At 35.6% G+C, this 20,322-nt stretch overlaps 1 protein-coding gene across 2 annotated transcripts; it reads left to right on the top strand.

Moving 5' to 3' along the window:
• Positions 1 to 316: 316 nt before the first annotated feature.
• On the top strand, positions 317 to 16,886 carry LOC121419895 (intraflagellar transport protein 46 homolog). Of its 2 annotated transcripts, XM_041614375.1 has the most exons (10): positions 317 to 417; positions 5,421 to 5,529; positions 6,315 to 6,388; positions 7,583 to 7,618; positions 10,278 to 10,441; positions 11,004 to 11,172; positions 12,946 to 13,083; positions 13,347 to 13,456; positions 13,889 to 14,102; positions 14,773 to 16,886. In XM_041614375.1, the coding sequence occupies exons 1-10, from the start codon at positions 385 to 387 to the stop codon at positions 14,860 to 14,862; spliced, it is 1,137 nt and encodes a 378-aa protein (XP_041470309.1). In that variant the 5' UTR covers positions 317 to 384; the 3' UTR covers positions 14,863 to 16,886. The 2 variants fall into 2 exon arrangements, with proteins under 2 accessions (XP_041470309.1, XP_041470310.1); XM_041614376.1 differs by lacking the exon at positions 7,583 to 7,618.
• Positions 16,887 to 20,322: the final 3,436 nt, after the last annotated feature.

Here is a 20,322-nt window from a genome sequence, read left to right as displayed (position 1 = left end):
CTTTCCACAGTCTATTTCCCTCTGTTTTTCTTTCTTAGCTACATCTCATTTTCCTCTCCTAGTTGCCCTCTCAATTTTCGGTTCATGTTCCTCTCTTTATTCGATCTCATTCATTAATTCCCTCAATCATCCCTTTCGCCCCCATTCCCACATATTTCTCTCTCCCTCTCTCTCTTTCCGTCCTTTCCCTTTTTCATATTTCCCCTCTTCCCCATCTCTCCCCCTCTTTTTTGAATTCTTCCTTCCCACTCTCACTTCTTTTATCCTGGCAGAGGTATTCGAATTCTCGCAATAAACGAGATTCATGACATATGTAGGCGAAAAACTCGCGAGATATCATTTCCAACAGACAAATTCCTGCAAACGAAGGGCGATGTTGCTCTGATGGCGGATGATTCTGACGACGAAAAACAAGGAGTATGTACATTATTGCGTGGTTGTGATTGATTTACTTTGATATTATGAACAAAAATATTGTATAGACTCATTTGATTAATATAGACCTGTTCATTAGAAAATTATTTGTGGTAATTGCAAATGAATTCTCCGCGATTTGCGAGGGAGGGTTGTTGCCACTGGAGCTCAGCGGCGATCGCCTCGCCGCGCCGGCCTTGCGGCGCTGGGGACAGGCTGCAAATGCTGTGTCGCTGCCCCAAGACCGCGCGGCGTTGCGTTGCTAACCAACGCGCGATCGCGATCGCCGAGCCATTCACAGTCACCGCTGCTTTGCCTTTGAATTCGAATGAAACAGAGACTCGAATTTTCGCAATAAACGAGATTCATGACATAGGCGAAAAACTCGCTAGATATCATATCCAAGAGACAAATTCCTGCAAACGAAGGGCGATGTTGCTCGGATGGCGGATGATTCTGAAAAACGATGTTGTAGGATGGGGGGTCGGGTGTCCGGACACTTTATCTTTTTGAAGCCTTCTTTTTTGTCTGTGGATTACACTAAAAATATGAATTCATTACTTGTAATCATGTATTTTGTTCTTTATAATATTTCCCAACATTTTGTACTAAAAATTGATGAAATTTCGCTTGTAAATTTTTCCAAATGACATTCTAAAATTGATTGTCCGGACCAACAACCCGTCCGGATACACAACAACTGGGTATACTTCAACAGTAGAGGCGCACGGCCAATATGGGAGACTCTCCGATAGGGGAGACAATCTCCCACATTGGAGACTTGCTTTGCAAAAGGACAAAAGAAACAACAACAAAAGCATTATTATTTCCTACCAAAATTTTTTCTCGCTGAGGTCAGAATCCCATTTGTTTTGTGTTGTGTGTGGATGACAACAAAAAATCCTTATCAAAACAAAAGTAGACAGTGAATTTTTATAGTAGACGGTGAAAAGGTGTAATTTTTCATGAGGAATCTGCTTATCACATTTTTATTTGCCGCCAAGGTAATCCTTTTACCGCAAATGTAAACAAAGGAAATTAGTCTCCAAAACTGGAGACTGTCTCTGAAATTGGATACCCAAATTCTTTACAAAAGTCTCTGATATTGGAGATAATCTCCCATGTTGAAGACAGTCTCCAATGTTGGCCGTGCGCCCATACTTTTCAAGTTGAAGATTAGATAACACACTCACATGTAATGCGAGGTTAGTATGCTATAACGTATTACCGGTAGTCGGTACTAACCTCGCACTACGAACGTGTCTATGAGTCCGACTACGCTAGCAATGAATTTTTGAGTTTTAATTTCACATTGTCAGTTAACATTGTCGCTTCATAACGGCATGCAAATAGTTAATGTTTTTGTTATGCTAGCCAAAATTCATTCCGCTACTCACCAGGGGTGGTATTCTGGAACTCTGTCATAACTTTTGTCATAAATTTTGTCATTTCTCTCCGAGATGTGACACTGCTATGATTGTCACAAATCGGTATTCTAAACATTGTCTTTTCCCTGTCATATCTCTCAAAGTTCCCACCCATCTTTTCGGAAGCAGACCAATCAAAATCATCGTTAGTTCCCAGTTGGAACCCTTCTAGCCAATAGGAAAGCCCCGTGGCAGGTAGGGCGTATCCCCAAAACAGTTGCTGGCATCGCGCAAATATGCGTATATTGATGCGCTTAATTACAAAGAGAGACAGGGAGCTGTGAAGAATTTTAGAGGAGAAGTATAAAAGTAAGGAAAACAGAGAAAAAAAGGAGGAATAAATATATAGGGCCTAACTAATTGTAGCATGAAAAAATAATTTTGAAAATTGTCATGGAAGATGAGTGAAACTAATACAACAATCTAATCTCAATAATATAATTATTTGCTTGACATTCAGTCGTCAGGGTATCGGGATATTTGGTACTAAAAGATATGACAAAATTTATGACTGCTACCCCCCTGTCATAACTTTTGTCATATCTTTTGCTTGTATAAAAGGATTACGCGCATTTAAAGCCGCATATTTTTGCTGCGCGCTAAAGAGAAGAGACAAAATTTATGACAATTTTTGTGACAAAGGTTATGACATCCACCAGAATACTGATTTTGTCATATCTCTAAGATAAGATAAAATATGGAGAAAAGACAATGTTCAGAATACCGCCCCAGGGCTTTTTCTGGTGAAAAGTGTTCCATTTTCAATCTTTAAAATATTTTTTGATATAAAAAGAACATGAAAGAGAGCAAAATTGCTTACCTCGGCCTGGAAAGTGGCTTCGCAACGTTCGGTAAGTTTCGTAGGACTTGCCGTCTTACAATAATCTTGTAATGAAACCCTTTAGAGATCATATGTTTACAGTTTAGATATCTACATAGTACACTTGATTGATGTCTGCACTTGACAGGTGAATGATTTTTCCTAGAATTCTTGTGAGGAGAAATCTTTGAAAACTGAGACAGTCCGGCTGTAAACTGGGAAAATCCCAATTTTCTAACCAATGCCTCTACTGTAAAAGCATGGAACGAAACTAGGTTCAGGCGATGCTGATAGAAGTTGGGATGATAGTGATTGTTTATCATGAAATTTTTTCTTTTGTGTAATTTATCATGCAGTTTCGCACCGCCTGAATTCAAGCCCATCAATTTATCATTGACATTATCTATCATTAATGTCAGTCTAACATCAGCCGCCTGGATGTAGGGTGTCTGGACCGGACACTTTAGAATTTCGAAACCTTCTTTTTGGCTTTTTTAATTGGATTTCACAAAAATATGAATTCAATAGTTGTATTTCTCGTAATCTTCAGTTTTTTTCTATGTAATTGCCTTACAGTGTAATCTATATATAGATCTAATGATGGAACTTTTCTCATTAACTTTCCCAAATGGCTGTTGTCTGGATACACAACCTGTTCAGACACACATCAACTGGGTATATGATATAGAAATAACTGCATGTAAACAAGCCTAAGATGGTCTTGAAAACCATTTCTTCCCGGCGCGGCACATGGTAAAATAAACTTTGTTATAGACTGTGGGATGGTCGCTAAAATTGTGACTTTCCGTGGGGCGGCAAATGCAACCACGGTTCTTGGACATGATAATATGTAAAATATTATGAGTAAATACATGCAACATGTTGCCATCGCTAAATTCTGCTCCTGACCTCAAAATTCAAATAATAATATGCGAAATCGTACCATTGATTCGACTGGAAATTCCGCCATTCACCCCGTGTATTAAGGACTTCCGCGAACGCGCGCAAGCGTAAACAATGCATGTAACCTCATTCGCGTTTAATTTTTATTCGTTGTAAAATCTACGATGGCGGATAAGATGTCGTCGTCTTCGTCGTGTTTTGACAGCGAAAATGACGATTTGCCAATAGCAAATATATGCTACATGCACGTCTTACCCAAGGAAAGAGGGCCAGTAAATATCTTTCAAGTAAAGAGCTAGAACAAATTTAAGCCTTTGCTGCATTCGTTGGTGTAGACTACCTTGGACTTCACAATAAAAATACTTATTCGTGCAGCAGAGAAATTTGCGATTGACTTGCATGCAGCACGGCCCCAGGAGACCAGCCCGGCCAGCATTTCAGCAACATCCGAATGGATCAAAATAAATATAGATGTACCACGTTACTTTCAAAAGAGGGGGCACACGTCTATTTTAATGGCATTTTTACATTACAAATTTTATTATTTTTGCTTCTCAAAAGGGGGGGGGGGCAGGCAATGGCATCATGAGGCAAGATTTTGAGTGGCGATATGGTGTATCGGGTAAAAAAAAAACAATGCGAGTGAGCAAAAAATTTTACATTTTTATTACAAAAATCCAATTTTAGATTTTGACATAATTGTTAGAAGATAACATATTTTTCACCCTTCTCTCTTTCCTTTTCCTATTTTTTCTTGGTCTGTACACCTCGGTAAACAAGATTTTGCATGTCGAGTCGATTTTTAAAAAATAAAATCACTTTTTCATGACAATCTAACTTCTTCTTTCTTTCCTTTTCCAGTTTTCACTTTTTATGTTTTTTCTTAGTTCCCTTTCCTCTTTTTTCCCTTTCTTTCTCACCCTTTTTTCCCTTTTTTGTATTTCCCGGTGAACTCCGCCAGAGGGGACAGCTTGCCCCCCCCCTTGTTAAGCCACTGCTCCCTGGGCTGGGCTGCATGCAAGTCAATCGCAAACTTCTCAGCTGTACAAATAGCTATTTTTATTCCGAAGTCCCAGGTAGTCTATACCAACGAATGCAGCAAAGGCTGAATTTGTTCTAGCTCTTTACTTGAAAGAAATTTACTGGCCCTCTTTCCTTGGGTAAGACGTGCGTGTAGCATATATTTGCTAGTGGCAAATCTTCATTTTTGCTGTCAAAACAGGACGAAGATGACATCTTATCCGCCATCATAGATTCTACAACGAATAAAAAATAAACGTGAACGAGGTTACATGCATTGTACACGCTTGCGCGCGTTCGTGGAAGTCCTTAACACACGGGGTGAATGGCAGAATTTCCAGTTGAATCAATGGTACGATTTTGCATATTATTATTAGAATTTTGAGGTCAGGAGCAGAATTTAGCAATGGCAACATGTTGCATGTATTCACTCATAATATTATTCATATTATCATGTCCAAGAACCGTGGTTGCATTTGCCGCCCCACGGAAATGAAAACTAGAGACATTTTCCTTGTCCATCCCACAGTCTATTAGACAAAAAAAAAATTTTCAGGAACCACAAGAAAAAAAAATTGCTGATGCTTTAGTTGTTTACTACACCACCATGTTGACTTTTGTCATGGAAAGCAGTTGTGCAAAATCAATTGACATTGTCTAGGGAACTTTCCAAGGTTTATTGGTGATTGTCACTGACTTCTCATTCAGCCAATGTGATGTGAGCATTTTCAGTAGTTTATAACATTTGTCAGTGAAAATCTCTTATCATTCATTCTTCATGAACCTGTTAGAACACAATGAACAGTAGCAACCTTTCTCTTGTGTTTATTTGACAGACGAGAATTGTGAGTAATCAACCTTATGATGAATCCTTAGAAGTTCCTGACGCTGAAGAAGTTGCATCACTCTACACTCCCAGCCCTCGGCAGCCAGGCGCACTGCCAGGTAACAAACTCACTTATGGGCCGTTGTGATTGAGATATTGGTGACAAGTTTAAACATTCAGTGTCTAGGATATATTTTGAAAAACACATTGAGGCTGTATTAATATAGTGCCATTATTACATTTCAAATTCCTTCTGTTGATCAAAACACTTCACCCTATCTCATCGAGGCACACATAGTTAAATCAATAGAATCATTATTTCTGAGTACAGTCTTCTGCTTGGTAAAAAAATTATGAAATAACACTTTTCACATAATCATTGTTTTAGTGGACAAGAAGGCCTTTTTCTTAGCCCTCAGTAGTTACTTAAAAATGATAGCTAGCATAGAAACAATAATTAATTTTTGTAGAAGGCATCATTATCAATGAAAAGTTAACATTTTGAAAAAGTCCTAGAAAAAAACGGGAACAATTTGTACATGTATTCTTGGGCTTTGGTCTCATCTATGAGATCAGAATTAGATTTTTGACATATTTATTACGCTTGACTTAGCACTGTCCAATTTTGTAAAGCTCGCAGATAACTGTTTGCGCAAAAATGCTGAATTTCATGCTTTGTCAAGGGGAAAAGCAGATAACAAACTGACCGTGCTGTACGTTTCTTATATTTTAAGTCAGTGAAAATGAAACAGGTGCATTGTGGAGATTTGTTAACTGTAATGTTGTCATTCACTTTTAAAACTACCAATGTATAATTTTGGAAAAAAAAAGGTTTATTGCATTACAATTAAGAATTATTTCAAAGTGTAAACTCTTTTGCTTGATATACATTGTTCTGATTCAGGTCAGAATAGAGGCATCTCACCAGCCATGACAGAACAGAGCGATGACTTTGAGACTGGGCCAATGGAGAATAAGGTATTCACTTTTATCTACTCTAAAGCTAGATATATATAATCTTAATTTCTAATTGTGAACATATTTTGGAATGATCTACCTCATGAAGAGTTTAATCAAGAAAGATAGTATGTAGAGCACAGGAATGAGTCAGGTAAACTAGAAGCCTGTGGGTTGGAGGAAAGCCCTTGTAAATATTGTAGATGATTGCATGATGTGTGTGGGTTGGAGGAAAGCCCTTGTAAATATTGTAGATGATTGCATGATGTGTGTGGGTTGGAGGATAGCCCTTGTAAATATTGTAGATGATTGCATGATGTGTGTGGGTTGAAGGAAAGCCCTTGTAAATATTGTAGATGATTGCATGATGTGTGTGGGTTGGAGGAAAGCCCTTGTAAATATTGTAGATGATTGCATGATGTGTGTGGGTTGGAGGATAGCCCTTGTAAATATTGTAGATGATTGCATGATGTGTGTGGGTTGAAGGAAGCCCTTGTAAATATTGTAGATGATTGCATGATGTGTGTGGGTTGGAGGAAAGCCCTTGTAAATATTGTAGATGATTGCATGATGTGTGTAGGTTGAAGGAAAGCCCTTGTAAATATTGTAGCTGATTGCATGATGTGTGTGGGTTGGAGGAAAGCCCTTGTAAATATTGTAGATGATTGCATGATGTGTGTGGGTTGGAGGATAGCCCTTGTAAATATTGTAGATGATTGCATGATGTGTGTGGGTTGGAGGAAGGCCCTTGTAAATATTGTAGATGATTGCATGATGTGTGTGGGTTGGAGGAAAGCCCTTGTAAATATTGTAGATGATTGCATGATGTGTGTGGGTTGGAGGATAGCCCTTGTAAATATTGTAGATGATTGCATGATGTGTTGCCAGGCACTGATCATAGTGACTAATCGACAAAGGGCAAAAACATTTCCATAGATTTTTAACTTTCACTATTCATACATATTCAACGACATGTTATTACTTTGTATAAAAATTACTTCATCGACTTGTTGTTTTTGGTTACATGAGTTGTCTTGCAAGATTTTTATGATTTTCACACATCATGTCTCCAGTCATATATGTACCGGTAGTCATTTTGCTTTCATCCTTTTTTGGATAGGAGAAGCCGTAAGCAAGTATGTATTATGTGTAGCATGTAGTCTAGCATTTCAAATCATTTTAAGCTTTAATAATAATATTAATGTTTTTTTCTAGTCGCCTGATGATATAGGAGAGAATACAAATATGGAGGTATAGTTTAGGGATTTCCAATACTGTGTTGCTCCTAACATTTTTAAATAAAGCAAAGTTTGTTCCCTTTTTTTCACATTTCATTCTTTTAACTTTATCATCCATGCAATCTAACCTTTGATGTGGAAAAAATACATTAGCATATGTTTGCATTTCAACTAGTAAATTACTATTAAAATTATTGTTATTACTTTGTCTTTTCATAATGTTGGTGACAGGTAAAAATGGCAGGGGTAAGAATAGCATTTTTCCTCTGCCATTTTTACCCGAAACCATGGTGTTGATATTATTACCTGAAGTCATCTTTATCATGTTATTATTTTAATATTTTTCTTGATTATTATTAGTATTATTTTAGGATATTCATTGATTGTTATCATTTATTATATTCAATTTCATGAGTGTTATGAAATTATGTTGTTTATTTTGAGGTATATCCAAATAAAAAAATAAAAATAAGGCAATAATAATTGCAAGTTTGTAAACCGAGTTGTAGCCTGGCCAGGAAATGATAATAATCAAAGATCACAAAGCATTGTCTAATGATATTGTTTTACACAAAGATATATGTCAATGTAAGGCAGTTTGTATTAAGCTGCTTTATCCTTAAGTAGGAGAAGGGGAATAAAGGGGAGGGGGGGGGGGGGGTCCAGGCCCCCTCTAACAATGCTTAGCAATTGATCAAACATCTGATTTTTTTTATGATTAATCATACGCAAACAATCCTAGAAATGAGTCCCATGGTCTATTGTTATTATGTTAGCAGCCCCATAGCTAGGTCTTTCAGCTGCCCCCCTTCTCAGAAGTAAGAATTTCACTGTATGTTTCATGCCTTTTATGCCTACATGTCATAAATCCAAGTTATCCAACTCAATTTTGTAGAATATGGCATTGAAAAGGGGGGTTTTGGAGGATGAGTTCTCATACCCCCCCTCCAATGCTCCAAGCCTTAAGGTTTATGTTTAACTCACGTTTTGCATGGTTTTATCCTGAATCATATCATTCTACAAGTTGCTGTGTTGTGTATTGCTTTAACATTATTAGCAAAGTTTTGTTCCTATTTTTAGCATCACATCAGATATTTCTTCATTGGAGTTTTTCTTTTCTGTCAGTATTTTGAAGAAATTACTGTAGAACTAGTTTCCCAGAGCTTGAATCATTTTCATTTTGCACATCACATAATAAGATATTATTGGACAGTAATGATTCTTATTGCAATGATCTAATATTTTCAGAATTTGTGATGCATACATGAAAGTTCATGAATCAAGATTGTTGTGGAAATACTTAAACTAACCTAAAAAAAACTTGCAGTCTTTGCCCAGTTAGTCAACTAGGACAGAAAGTTTGACTTCAGAATTTGATATGATTTTGTTACTAGATTTTTTTTTTTTACATGGGAGTATGTTTCTTAACTCTGTTCATTCAACCAGTTAGTTAAAGGGACTTATTTTGTAGGTGTAATAGCTATTGATTTCAGGGGCTAAGATCCCCCCATCCGTGAGTATAATTTAAAAATTAACAAATCATGTTGCCTATGATTTTATAAACTAGCATTTATTTTATACTACTGGCTTTAAATATAATGCAATATGGTCCATTGAACATGGAGATATGAGCCTTCTTTCAGTACACATCGGAAAACCTATCAATCTACTTTTGTATTAAATAGTAAAGTGTAGTCAGGCAACATGATTTGTTATCTCTTCAAGTGGTGCAGATTCAGCCACAGGCATTAATATGCAGACAAAGGTGAAATCTGAGGATAGATGAATTTGTTGTCCCCCAAGTCATGAACAAAAGAAAATCCTTGTATATTTGATGCCCATATCTGAACATGAATAGGTATAATTTGCACCACTTGAATTGGTTAAATCTAGTTCAAAAGCTCAACCTGACTACACATACTACGTAATACAAAACTTGGATTGAGAGGTTTCCTGAAAAGAGAAAAAATGTTCATATCTTTGTGATTATTAGACCATATTACATATTCAATCAGTTGTAGAAAATGAATTGTAATTTACAGGGTAAAAGTATTATACCCATCTAGAGTGCCATTATTTTTGTGTGTGACACACTGTAGTTTCATTCATCTTCCCTCCTCCTTCCCTTAATTTGAATTAAAGGGAGGAAATTTTACCTCGACAGCTTGTGCAGATTTACTTATAAATGACATGACCAGTGTATTAAAAAAAATGAACTGGTCTTGACTATTAAAGGAGTGTATAGATTTTAGACTTACATCTGATCTCGGGGCCAAGAGCAAGTTGGTAAAAGAAATAAAGGAAAATTTGCAAAGCTTTATCAGTAAACATTTATTCCAAATCATCTGTGAAACTAGCATGCCTAACTTTTTCACATTTATGCAAATGAAAATCCTCAAATTATATCAGGAGTAGAAATTGTTTTTAATTGTAATATTGTGCTTTAGTTGATGGCTTCTAGCCTTCTCCAGTTTCAAATATTTCTTTGAAAATTAAAAGAAGAAATAGGGAGTGTATGACTCATTTTCATACCACCCATCCATGTTTAGTGCTTTAATTAATAAGAATATCAATATGCTCAGACCCCAATTGAAATCAAGGGTTTCTGTAGAGGTAACTATTAAATATGTACCTGTACTATATATTGATAGGAATAATTAATTTTTTTCCAGCCCATTTCCCAAGCGCAGCAGCCAATAGCTTTACAAAGACCTGAAGCTTCTGATGATGACGACGACGACGATGATGATGACGACGATGATGATGATGATGATGACTCGGGATCAAGTGATGATGATGAGGATGAAGAGGACAATGCAGGGTCTAGGTTAGAAGGGTAAGTCTAACAGACATTGTAATATAATGATTGATAGTGCTTGATTGTATGAAATATTAGTTTGGTGTTACCTGAGCCTAGTTGGGAAAAAGCAGACTGACTTGCTGTGCCCTGCAAGTCTCTTCTCTGGATTTAACTGATTGATGGTATGCATGTAAATCACTACACTTTTTCCTTCTACTCTTATACATATGAATAGTGCCGTGAGTTCTTAACTTGCAATGATGGTGATTCTCCTCTATACGGGACTTCCATTTAACATCCTATCCAAGGAAAGAATATTTCCACCTAACATAGTCTGTGTCTCTGAAGCATCACACAACGCAGTCATCCTCCCTGGGACAAGCACAGTACCATGTACATATTTCATTCCATCCGAAGCATTATCTTCCACATTTTACAATTATTTTTTTTTTTTTTTTTTTTTTTTGGGGGGGGGAATTTTCCATATTGAAGTCATTTGTAAATATGTTGTGTAACTTGAGAGTTTTCTCCTGAAATGATTTGAAACACTACTAGGCCTTACTAGAATTGCCTGTCTGTGTTTTAACCTCTTCTACAGTGCATACGATCCTGCTGAATATGAGAACCTAGCCGTTACATCAGAGATCAAGGAATTATTTCAGTATATTACCAGATATACACCACAGACTATTGAATTAGATCATAAACTCAAGCCATTCATTCCAGATTACATCCCAGCTGTGGGTGATATTGATGCATTTATCAAGGTAATACTATCCACTGAGGTGAAGGCAGTTTATACTCCTTAGGTGTATTTTATGAAGTACTTTGTCATTACTTGACAGTTTTTTAAGTTACTGAAGTCCCTGTTTCTGATTAGCTGAGAGCAAATTTCTAATTGAAATTTATTTTTACTAACTGTCATAAGTTATTGAAATTTTTGCTTCTGATTGGCTTAGAGTAATTAAGGTTGTTTATGAAAAGCTTCCCTGGTGGCTTGAGTTATTTCATTATCAGATATCAATTGAGAACATGAGTTTCTTTCTGTTAATACACCAGTCATACTGCAGGTCCCAAGAAAGTGGCTTCTTTCATCCAAGTGATATTCATGACTTGAGATGTTTTGCATATTTAATGAGCTTGATGCGGACCAAAACACCTCTTTTCATTCGGTCATTGCTGCTCTAATTGTGCATCAAATTTCATGAATTTGGTACCATTGTAAAGAAGAAGAATCATTCTTTCAGGTCATGTGTTTGGATTTATTCAAAGCTTTTGTTATATAGGTTAAAATTTTGATCAAAAATGTGATACAAAATAAATATTTTCACCTGACAAAAGCTACTATTTTCACACTTTATTTATGTTTGAGCCCAGCTGATTTTTATATCATGATAAAGCTGAATATGTATGCTTTGAAATGATATAGGTTTCAAAATAAGAATTGGATTAAACAGGTCAAGATCACACTTTTCATTTGCCAAGTACATAAAGCAGTTTGAAAACAAGAATACTGCACTCTGATTGGTCAAAGAGACCACCCAGTGGCAAATTCCAACGGTTCCAGTGCCTGGGTTCGTGGGAAGGTCACACTTCCCATGTGGTAATCTCCTCAAATACCCCGCGCCTGTTCTGTGAACCTTATCCAGCCAATCAGGACTCTGGATTTCATGCAAGTACAAAATTTCAGAAATCTCGTCTTGTACCTTGGTGGGAAAAGTGTGATCTTGACCCGATTAAAAGGTGCCGCATATCAAGAGTGGCATTGTGAGAAAGTACAGAAGTTCAGCTTTATGGTGATATAGATATCATTGAGGCTCAAAATAAAAAGTTTTGCACAATTTGCAAAAGAAAACAGAGGAAGAAAATTCAGTTTTGAGGCACACTTTCAGGCCAGAAATTTACTTATTTAACAAAATATTGTATACAAAATAAATGACCAATATGAAAGAGTAACTTTTACTCTATCTGATGGTGCAATAATATTTCATTTAACTGGAGGTTAAAACAGGTAAATTCTTAGAGAAAGAAAATCTCATGAATCACGAGATTTTGCAAGGAGGAGGATTCAGCCACGAGATGATTTGGATGAATCTGGCCCTTTTGCTCATTAGCATAGGGACCTGCGGTCTGACTGTACACCACCTAATCTATATATGTAATAATAATAATAAGCAATTATGTAGCGCCATCTTTCAAGAAATATTCTATTCCCAGGCGCGTTATTATTATCATTATTACATAATAAAAATAGGCATTTATATAGCACCATCTATCAAGAAATATTCTATTGTGTTGTTGTTATTACTACCCCGGCTTTAGCTCGAGCTGCCTTTCAGCGCTCATGCATTCAAGAAATTAATCCTACCTGGTACCCATTCACCTCACTTGGGTTGAGTGCAGCACAATGTGGATAAATTTCTTGCTGAAGGAAATTACGCCATGGCTGGGATTCGAACCCACAACCCTCTGTTTCAAAATCAGAAGACTTATCCACTGGGCCACAATACTCCATGAATAACACTCTTTTTTTATGTTAGATCCCAAGACCTGATGGTGAAGAAGAGTCTCTTGGTCTTACTGTTCTGGATGAACCCTGCGCCAAACAATCTGATCCTACAGTACTTGATCTTCAGCTTAGAGCTATCTCTAAACAAACTACAAGCAAAGCTATGCAGGTAAGAAAGTTAATGAATGATGAGAGATAGAGATAATCAGAGAGACTGAGATTTTTTAATATTTCCTTTTGGGGGGGGGTAGGGGTGGGATGGGTTCAGGCACTTAACTCCTTAAGATTTAAGTGTGACTAGAAGTGGCACTTAAATTAATTACCAATTGTGTGCTAATAATTGGCAAGAGAAATATTGGCAGATAGGAAGTCAGAGACAACTATTCATCTAGCTGTTGTAATTGTTTTTTTTCCATCATGTATCTCATATAGGTTCGTAGTATCCAGGAAGCAAGCAAGAACCCAAAGCTAATCAATAACTGGATGGATAGCATTAGTGATTTACACAGGTCTAAACCACCACCAACGGTGCATTATACTAAGTAAGTGTTCACATGTCCCATCAACCAATTATGCATTATACGAAAGAATAACATGTATACACAGGTCCAACCCAACACCAAAGATAATGTTAATAACAACAACAGTTGTTGTTGTTTTGAATAGGCAAACTAGTCAGTTTTGACTATTGACAAAAGATTTGACAACAGTGTGACTTACAAAGACCCAAATCCACAATGCAGGACCTGAGTGACTTTTAGAGGTTAGAAGAACTATCAAAGACTTAAACTTTGACTGTGATCCAAGTCTTTCTACGTAACACTTCTTTTTCAGGACTATATCAGAGATCAATTCACCTAATGCATAAAGTGGCCTGTAGAACTTGGGTTACCTACTGCAGATATTGACTGTTATCTGAGTTTATCATTGACAAGACACATTGTATAACAAAGCTGTTGTTCTTTTCATCCTAGGACTATGCCAGAGATTGATGACTTGATGCAGGAGTGGCCTGCTGACTTTGAGGAACTCTTAAAGACTGTTGGATTACCTACTGCTGATATTGATTGTGATCTGAGTCAGTATGTTGACATGATCTGTTCCATCCTAGATATCCCTGTCTATCAAAGCAAGATCCAAGCTCTTCATGTGCTCTTTACGCTCTACTCGGAATTTAAGAACTCTCAGGTAATACAAATTAAGATTCAGATACTTCCAACCCATCCTCAACTTCTTTTGTTAAATAATAAAATTGACAGTTTTAAATTGTCCTATTTACAGAGGGCAGCCACTTAAGTTATGAACTGTTCCCCCAGCAGGCCCTGCATAACATAATGTTATTACACTTCTCCTTGCCTAAATGTTGAGTGTCTGACAAGAAGGCATAGGGTCCCATTTAAAATTCTTTGGTCTTGATTATAGTTCAGTGGTTCTTGATGGTTGTCGTTATTGTTCAATGAAAAGTCCTCGAGTAGTATGGATCCTTTCTTAACGTTTGATATTGTTATGTTTTTAAGTAGATGTGCTCGAATTGTGCTTTAGTTGGTATGACAGAACACACTTACTGTTTCAATCAGGGCTCAGTACAATTTTGCAAAAAAGTGGTACAGCAGTGATAATTACCTATGAAATCTAAAGCTTCATATAAGAATTATTATCCTCATGTCAGTCTTCTAATATCTATTGAGAAATATTTCTTGGCAAAAGGAGGTTGCCATTGATGTCAATTGAGCCTTTTCTGAGCTGTCTTCAAAATTTGTTCATTTGAGGTACAGGGTTTTAACAGCTCGTTATCAATAATACTTTCATACTCAAACTCATGGTGGTAATGTGTATTCTTTGTTTTGTTTATATACAGCATTTCCAGAGTTTAGCGGAAGAGAACAAGCTTGATAATGCTCTGAAAGGAGGTACAGAAGAAGATGAACCTGATAGATTAGTACTATGATACAATACATCAGGGGACTGTTTCACAAAGCGTAGAGTTTGATTATTTAGCTGGTTTTTACCCTTGATCGCATTGATTATTATGTGTAAATCAAGTGTATAAATCAAATATATGATCAATCTCAAAGCTTTATGTAACAGACCCCAGGAGACTGCTTCACAATAGATTAGGTGTGGTGAAGAGTTAAATTAACCCATCACTTCATTGGCCTACAAGGAGTGCACACAAATGTGTATTTGGATGATTCCTGAAATTTAGGGATTGGGGGAAATTTATTACCTTTTTGGTGTCACTTTTTTGTAAGAAATTTTGAGCTTTTGCGGTCATCAAAATTGTCTTGAACCTATGATAAATCTATCATAAATCTAGAATGAATTCTCATTTAAGATACATTAGTAAACAAACACATACTGTTCAATTCAGTTGACTAACATGTATTGAGCAGTATGTGTTTTTTACTAATGTATCTTAAATGAGAATTCATTCTAGATTTATGATAGTTTAGATGGCATATCATTCAAAGTTCCTTATGCTATCTGGACATTAACAACTTGGTACCAAATTTAGATTTCCTATCTATCATGTGTGCATTGGCTTCATCACACTTAATCTTTGTGATCCACATCTACAGTCATCTGCAAGACAAGAGGTCAAGGATGGAGGTGTTTATATGTATAAAATATAACTTAATGTATTCAAATAAATAGTTTTGTTCTCTGTGTGTAATATTTTTATTTTGTTTCATCACTTATAAAAATATAATTATGAAAAGTATGAATAATTTGTCAATGCATTGACAGGTCTGCACAGTAGCTTTTAAACTTTGATTTACCATTGATAACAAACTTCTACAACTTAATTTACCCACAAGTGTAAATTTTGCATTAATGTCAAATCCAAATCTGTGAAATGAATTTAAGCTAAGAGGCTTTCAGTACTTATGTTTTAATGGCAGGGCTCTGCAATCAATTGCTGAATACCAATGACCAATCAAGATCATCGTTGCATGCACACTCTGTTTAAAATACTGATCGGGAACCAATCCGTGTGGTTCTTTCTTATTTGCAATTCATCAGAGTCTTTGTGTTACTGAGTCCAGATCTCAAATGTATTGCAAATAATACCTATCACTCCCTTGGGTAGAATTGTCAATGAGAGAAAGTAATCATGGATCAGCTATTTTGGATGAATATAAACCAAATCAAATTATTCGTTGGATGAGATGTGCATGACTTGAAATTGAGTATTTGAATATGAAAATGACCCAAGTCCATTTTTTTTTCAAAATTGAGTTAAATATGGGAAATTGTTTCTTATACAATGACTCAACTTTTGAATAAAAGATACATCTGAAATCATCTCAGAAATGCCTTAAATGAAGGGGGAAAATCTGGTGTGAGTGTAAGAAAAGCCCAAGTCCAGGACATGTGGTTTTTTTACATTCATATCATAGCTCTCATTACTTCTACTACTTACTATACTATCATGTATATGAATGTAAGAATGATCAAAGTCCATACTATTCTAAAAACGACCCAAGTCCACCAGACAAAAGGCCCTGCCCACAAGTAACATGAATATTAATGCTCATAAAAAATGTACACTCAAATTTGTTTTATGATGTACTCCGATGTCTTTGGCCAAATATACTTGGCCCAAATTCAAAATATCCATTTTTTTTGCTTTTCTCAAATGGCCTCTTATGGACTTGGGCCTTTTTTATATTCATATACTCAATTATATTCATTGCATTTTTACAATTAATTTGATATATGTAATTTGATTATTCTTTTTTTGTACCATCTGCATGAGAATATAACATCCCAATTGATATCAATTATCTTGTCTGTATAAACTTTTTCAATCATCTTTTTTTTCTGACAAGGAAAACAAATATTTCTTGAATATGGTAAGCTCGTCTTAAGAGTTGTTCTTTGACATGTCTGGTGTGTATTGCTGGTCATGACTCTTTCATGATTTCTTTCTGGAATAGTGCTTGATGTAAAATAAAACATAAATCTACCAAGATCAAATTTGTTATACTGAAAATATGTCTTTCATTTATTACCTTGTATTGAATCACGGTTATTAAACTGTTTTAAAGACCCAAACTGGACCCTATAGTAAAATTGACAAACCATACATCAATGGGGAGCTTATAAATGGCAAAACACAGCAATGTATAGATGCATTTTCACAGCTTCCCAAGCTAAGTATTTTGCTTAACAGTAGCTCCAATTATTGGCTTTGAAAAATAAGCTTCATTTTTTTTCACTGTTCTCAGATGTGTGACGCCATTCTGTGCTAAAAATGTGACTCCATAGGTTTGCACACATGAAAACTGGGTGATATTTTTGTTGTAAAAGTTATGCATTTGATTTTTTTCACTTCTATCACATAGAGACATCAATATTTTTTCCTGCAAGCTTGAATTGATGATATCTACAGCTTTGGACTAGTTTTAGCCATAGTTTATTTCCCGCTTATTTGTCTCAGCTTTCCAATTGTATCTGCATTCAGATTATGAGTAATAACTTTTCCTGCCATAGAAATTTAGACTCGGTAAGAGCCAAACATAGACAAAAATTACTTGTGAAGAGCTGTATTTTTACATCCATTTAAGCACTGAACAATTTTCATTTTCCTCTGCAAATTGAAAAAGTAAATATCTAAATCATATTCTCGAAATATATAAAAAATATCAATTCAAAACAAACCTGCTATGTGTGGCATCACCTAATTCATACCGTTACGAAGCTTGATTAAGCCTATTGAACCCCGTTAATTTGGGTTTTTCTTACGCCAAATAATTGGGTGTCAAGTGGTGAATTTGTATAAAACTTGCTTTGTTACATTAAGTATTTTATGTTTCCCAGTTTCCCTTTTAGCTCCTGTCTGGGTCTTTGAGTAGCAATCATGGGAGTCCGTGTGGGAGTGATGAGGAACTGTAATTGATGTATGATATGCAGGTTCATACAAGATGTGACTAGAATGGCTGAGAGTTTTGAGAGCTAGAACTATGGGGAGATTGGGAATGGAATGATGGAGGAGGAACAAGGGATGTATAGGATAGATGTCAAGGAGGTGGTTTTGTCATGTGGATAGAATCAAGTGATACAGTGGATGTTCAATGAGCTGGCTTTGATCCTTGCTGGTTAGGTTAATGAGAATAAAAGGTTTTTAAATGGGAAGTTCACCCTGAAGAAAACTCTGTTGTAAAAATAGCAGAAAAAATATTGGTGAAGGTTTGAGGAAAATCCGTTAAAGAGTAAGAAAGTTATTAGAGTTCAAAGTTTTGGATTTGTGACGTCATAAACGAGCAGCTGCCCCATGTGTTATGTAATATAAAATGCACGAATTTCAAATTTTGTATGGTTCCTGATAACTTAATTTTGTTTTCTATTCATGATCGGGTGTGAAATGATTTGTCTATTGATATACAAAAGCTACAGTAAAAACCATTTTCAATTTTCTGAGAAAATGACATTTCATTGATTTTTTACCATTCGCTATGTAGGAATGCTGCTCGCATATGACGTCACAAATCAAATAATTGAAATTCTAATAACTTTTTAATTATTTGATGAAATTTTCTCAAACCTTCGGCAATATTTTTTATTATTTTTTCTGCTATTTTTACAATAAACTTTTTGTCAGGGTGAACTTCCCCTTTAAGGCCTTGTATGAGAACAGCGGTGGTACATGGTTTACAAACATAGAGTGTGAAGACAACAGAAGAAGACATCTCAAGGAGAGTAGAAAGAGCCAAGATGATCGAGAGAACACAAGTGAGCTCATGGAGAGATTAGGCTTGGAAGAAACTTGTGGAAGTTGTAACGAGAAGTTGTTTAAAATGGATGGGCCATGCGTTGAGAAGGAAAGATAATGAACCTAAGAAAATAAGTGATCTGGTAGTGGGTGGCATGAAAGGTAAGATCAAAGGAAACATGGAAAGAAGGAAATTAGTTAAGGTTGGTCTGAATGAGGATACTCTAGACACGACGGAGGGAGTGTGTGGATTACATGTATATTCATCTGGAAAGGAAATGTTCATCTTGTACTGGCAAACTAATAGTAAAGCTTCCTCTCGTAGATTTTCGTAGTCCCAAATGATTAAAAGTTGACTAAGTTACCCGTTCTTAATTATGGAAAAGTTTGTTGAATTTACTTGTGGTCTTTCTGAAATGACTACATAGAGATATTATTTGGTATTAATGAATCTACATCTCTCAACCACCCACCCTGTAGCTACTGAATTTCATATCAGTAATGAAATGCAAGTAATGACATGCACTTTTTTTTTTTGGGGGGGGGACTAAAGATCAGTCTCATCATTTTACATTCTTCCTAGTTTCTCTCATCCTCTTGTTATTCATCTTGTTTATCTCTGTTTATCTTCCTTTTCCCTTCTCCAATTTCTTTTACATTCCTTGCTTGTGTCAATCAGGTTTCCCCATCTCTTTTATTTTCTAAATTTAATTCATCTTTTCCTAAATCTTTATTCAATCTCACACACACATATCATTCTCCTTCATTTCTTCATTCTCATACCTGAAATCCTTCCATATTCACTTTCCTTTGAACTTTCCAATTTGATTAAACTCAAGGCTGAAAATAATTATAAACACAAGTAAAATTTAGCAAGCAAATTGCTGAAAATTCCATCAAATTCAGACAAGGAATAACAGAATTTTTGTGAAAATAGGTACACGATCAAAGTCATGAGGGCTTTCCCTTTTTAGTTATTACATGAAATCATTGTTTCATACATGATCCCTTGTACAAAATAAGTTGCTGTTATTATAAATGTGTAAACATGAAATAAGTTGTCTATCCATTTTCAATCATTCTCGGAGGACAAAATTTGAAGAAATGTGATTATATGTTACTATTGTAAATATGAAATTGAAAGTGGAAAAACAAAACAATTGAATTGAAATATAATTTCAAATAATAAAATACAAAAGAATTAATGGGTATATGACATCATTAGCTTGACATTGCATATTCATGAAGATGTGCAAAACATCTTCTGTTAATGCAAATATTTAAAATGTCATGTTATTCCTTGTCCTATTTTGATGAAATTGCATGTGTCATTTGATCTTATTTATCTGTACAAATAATGTTATTTCAGCCTAGAGTACCTATTTAAGCCTGTCACATACTACAAGATCTGACTATAATGAAAGTTCCTAAAAATAAAATTATATTGAATGAAGGAATAATAAAATCATTCTGCTTTGATGCAAGCCTTGTGGTTAAGAGTAAAATTCAACTCGGCTTCAAGTCACTATGATATGTAATGGAATTTATTTTTATTCCTACAGGGAGACTAGAATGGAATTTTGATTTGAATATCCAGGCATACCACTATTTCAGAATTCAGATTTTATAGGTTGAAATATTCATATGACATGCTATTGCCATTTCTTTGAAAATCGGATCACAATAAACTGA

This window comes from Lytechinus variegatus, chromosome 8 (genome assembly GCF_018143015.1).
Source record: "Lytechinus variegatus isolate NC3 chromosome 8, Lvar_3.0, whole genome shotgun sequence".
NCBI lineage: Eukaryota > Metazoa > Echinodermata > Echinoidea > Temnopleuroida > Toxopneustidae > Lytechinus > Lytechinus variegatus.
The sequence above is the reverse complement of the archived record's forward strand: the minus strand, read 5'-3'. Positions and strand labels throughout refer to the sequence as shown.